At 33.8% G+C, this 4,332-nt stretch overlaps 1 protein-coding gene and 1 long non-coding RNA gene across 2 annotated transcripts; both read right to left on the bottom strand.

Annotated features, from left to right (window-relative positions):
* Window positions 1-177: 177 nt before the first annotated feature.
* On the bottom strand, window positions 178-1,086 carry LOC116350161. The gene is made up of 2 exons (XR_004202001.1): window positions 334-1,086; window positions 178-274 (listed from the first exon to the last, which is right to left on the bottom strand). It is a non-coding gene; the product is annotated as an uncharacterized LOC116350161 (long non-coding RNA).
* Window positions 1,087-3,633: 2,547 nt separating this feature from the next.
* Window positions 3,634-4,326, bottom strand: LOC116350160 (histone H3.3; the record flags this gene model as incomplete). Its single annotated transcript, XM_031781897.1, has 2 exons — window positions 3,634-3,902; window positions 4,063-4,326. Coding segments are annotated over 2 exons (393 nt in total), but the record flags the coding sequence as incomplete, so codon positions are not given.
* Window positions 4,327-4,332: the final 6 nt, after the last annotated feature.

Genomic DNA, 4,332 nt, shown 5'->3' with positions numbered 1-4,332 from the left:
TGCTTACGTGGAGCCTTTCCTCCAGTAGATTTACGAGCTGTCTGCTTAGTACGGGCCATTTTTCCTTTTTACCTAGTGGGCGAAAAAAGAAACAAACAAAAACTGTTTTATTTTCAATTGTTTTGTCTCTTGTAAACAAAATCACTTTAATCGCATTTGATTATGTAAAAAATGATGTACAGAAAAAAAAGTTCATTCAAAATTCGTATGAAAACAGCTGAGTTTCATAGTCAAGTGTTTGTAGACGAAGCGTAGAAATACGATGCAGGATCGGCTATAACGAAACGCAAACTCAACTCATGTATACACAATCACATTTGAGTTCAGGCTTACATAAACAAGCTGTTTGCTTGCACGCCACTATGCTATTTGTAAACAAACGCGAGGAAGTATCGTTTTACAATGACCCTGTTGTACGACGAAAATGTCGACGACTACAACAGTGTCGATAGCATCGCTAAATCTCCCTCTATATGATGCACTATATCTATATACCTCTGTGCAAAGGAAAGTTCACTGCACATGCACAAAGCGTATGAGAGCGTATCTAACGATTTATAAATTCAATGAAAAAATGGTGAAATTATTATGATTTGGAAATTCGATGAATATTTGTTTTTTTCCACAAAATTTTTTCGAAAATGATGCAAAAATGCGATGAACACGCAAAAAAAATTGAACAATTGAAATGGAAAATGCTGAAATTATTAATTTATTCATGAGAAGTGAAAACCAAGAAATAAAATGGCGTCGATGCGCTCGAAATAAAATGATAAATTGCGGGAGAGTGAAGAAAATCAAAGGAAAAAGAAGTACAGCCAACATAAACGACGCTCGTCATAATTTATAAAGCAGCATCATTGTTGTTGGCCAAAGCAGGTAGTGTAAGCACACTCATGCACATCTATACATTTTTTCTCTGTACAACAGCCAAAGACAACTGTATCGATGATTTGACCCCCACCACAAATGTTTTGCTATTTACGGTTGTTGCTTTTTTTCGCAGTGAGAAAAAAACCATTTTTTATGCGATAAAAATATCTTAAAAACACTTGATCGAATATTTGGCAAGAGAAAATAAAAAAAAATGTGAAGTACCTTTTCCTTTCAGATTATCGATGTATTGCACAGAATTCAACAGATTCAGTGAGAATAATCGCAGTATACTTATGCGTGTTTTATGTTTTATGTTCAAATTTAAACTGGAAATTGAATATCAATGTGAAAATCAATCTTTGCTTGAAGCTTAATCGTGCAATAGAAAGGGATGTTTGTATATGATAATTATGGCTTTGCATTTGATAAGAAAGAGATAGTTGGATCTAACAGTTTTTGAGTTGTATGAGAAAAATGTAAGCGGAAAAATTGCACAGCAACAACACCAACTCTGAACATGTTCAAGCTCTATAAAATCGACAAAATGATTGATAGATGGCGATGCGTGTTGGAAAATTTTCTTCTTTTTGGGGATTAAGAGGAGTTTTTTTATTCGTCAACCAATTCGTCGTTAATTGCATTATTTACAAAAGAATTTTTTTATCGTCATTAAATTTGGCAATGTTATGAAAGGTTGATGTCTAGATGTGAAATAAAATTTAGCGCGATTTTACAATAAACTTTAAATAGACGTGAGCCGAAGAAAGGTAAACGATTTTATTTAATTACTTGTTAATCGTAACATCTGTCTGGAGTTGTGTGGTCAAAGCTCGTTGAGTCACAAATACAATGACGACAACGACACACAGTCTTGAAATGTTTGTTCGTAAATGTGGGCCGATAATTCGGCTGTTTGAACGACGACGATTAATCACGTACACACTTTCGAAGCGATTTATAATTTGTACTTCGTTTGAATAGAATTATTTGAAGAGTATGTTCTGTTAATGCTTTGTAACATTGACCATTGTATACAAAATATACATATATGAACGGCATCGTGGCTCTAACTCTCGCAATGCAAGAGAAGAAACAAAACAAAACATCACAATACAAGCGACAATGATACCGTGTGAACGATGTAGAATGGAGGAAAGAAGCCCCAGTAAGAAAATATAACCGAATCGTATTAACTGCGCATGTGTTGTTCCTTTTCACACAGTGGGTCTCTTTTATTTTGTATCGGAACTAGGTATATTACAATATATGGTACAATCTATCTGCTGCTGCCTTCTTATTGCTTTGTATGTATGTGTAACGTTACTATTTACAGTTTGAATGTATTGCCTCTTCTTTCTTGTTCCCGCAGCTTGCTTGCTTGTTGGGTGCGACTGAGTAAGCATATCATATGAATACGAAGTGAAAAAAAATTGATGAACACTTTCTTATGACTGTTTGGGCTTCATACTTTTTTTATATTTAAGTTTTCATCATCGAATTTGATTATTAATTAGCGAATATCAAAGAGATTTTTCAGCGATTTTTTTGGATTTTACGTTAAAATAAAAGTTAAATTTTCGATCGTAAACGATTTTGAATGGTAAATGACGCAAAATGCGATTATTATTGAAATTGAAATGCGAATTTACATCGACAAAACTAAGCAAGCACCATTCAACATTGTGTGAAGTGAATGCAATTGGTTGATATGATATTTCCAATAGCTAAAAATAAAATGGCGTCACTCGTCGCGCGTACAAAACCGATTTGGGAGAAAATAGAAAATGATTTACTTTTTCGATTTTTAAAATGTTTTTTTTTCTCTCGCCCGATTTTTAATTGATGCATTCAAATTTGTCAAAATTTGCACAAAATATGTTGGCGATTTTTTTTTTCGATTTTTTTTAGTTTCGATGTAACCGATTTATGTAAAATAATTTATTAATCATTATTCCAGAACTTTCTTTTACACAAAACTTGAATTGAGCAAAAATCTTTAGTCAAAAAGAATCAACTTACCTTTACTTTGTTTCACACACAAATTACACGATGAACGTCTGAACGATTCAAAGAGCACAAATAAACTGACAGACACCGCTAAGAGCGTAACAATAAATATTATTGGGATCATAGCAAGCGTTGCAAGAAGGAAACGGAGAGAGGTCGAGAAATAGAGAGGTGAATTTTGTGAGCGGTTTGAATTAACAGTGCCATCTATTGTATTTGTACCGAAGTGTGCATTTTTTGTTGGAAAAACCAATGAAAACTCTGAAAACAGAAGAAAATAAAAGAAAATAAAAGAAATACTCTTTTTTTCTTAATATTTGAAATATTTTTTTCTGTTGCAATATCAATAGGATTGACTTATCATTTAAGTAGTTCAACGGTCTTTCCCTCCACAAATAAACAGCTGAAACTGACATTTAATTTATAACGATGTTTGCCGCGCTTTTATACATGCCTTATAGTAGCGTTTCTATATTATGTGTCCCAATTTTGTCCTATTACAAAGTTTTCGAAGACTTTTTCGAGCTAAAAATGCTAGCCCATTTCTTAGTTTCATTTTTTGAATTTGAATAAAAATTGCATTAATTATTTGTTCAAAAATAACTGTTGCGAATGAAAAGGTGAACAAGAGTTCAATGTCCTGTTTCTTTCAAAATCACGCTTTACCTTTTGCACTTTTTCATTGACCCAATCTGAAAACGCTATAAACAAAATTTAGCTGAAAATGCTCCAAATAAAAAGACCAGTTGATTTTCCGTTTATAATATTTCAATTGATTCGGACTTCGTTAATTTATTCATGGTTTTTATTAGTCAAATGTTATGTTTCTTATCAAATTTATATTTGTAATGTGAAAAGTTTGAAAAAATGTATATTCTTATGGTATTTGCTTAAGCACGTTCGCCTCGGATACGACGAGCGAGTTGGATGTCCTTCGGCATGATGGTGACACGTTTGGCGTGGATGGCGCACAAATTGGTGTCTTCAAACAAACCAACCAAGTATGCTTCGGATGCTTCCTATAATGCACAACAAAAAGAACGAATTTAGTTCACAAATCGAAGATATTCATTTGATAAACAATATTCTTTAAATAAAATTTGAAAAATTCATAAAATTCAATGAAATATCAAAATAAAAAAGAACTAAAACTGAATCAAAATATTAAGAGTTACTCACTTGCAAAGCGCCGATGGCAGCCGATTGGAAACGCAAGTCGGTCTTGAAATCCTGTGCAATTTCACGCACCAAACGTTGGAACGGCAACTTGCGGATCAACAATTCGGTCGACTTTTGGTAGCGACGAATTTCACGAAGAGCGACGGTACCTGGGCGATAACGATGTGGTTTCTTGACACCACCGGTGGATGGAGCACTCTTACGTGCAGCCTTGGTAGCCAATTGCTTACGTGGAGCCTTTCCTCCAGTAGATTTACGAGCTGTCTGCTT

Source organism: Contarinia nasturtii, unplaced genomic scaffold, assembly GCF_009176525.2.
Source record: "Contarinia nasturtii isolate CC-2019 unplaced genomic scaffold, AAFC_CNas_1.1 Cnas_scaffold_3769, whole genome shotgun sequence".
Taxonomy (NCBI): domain Eukaryota; kingdom Metazoa; phylum Arthropoda; class Insecta; order Diptera; family Cecidomyiidae; genus Contarinia; species Contarinia nasturtii.
Note: the sequence above shows the minus strand (reverse complement) of the source record. Positions and strands in the feature narration are given on the sequence as shown.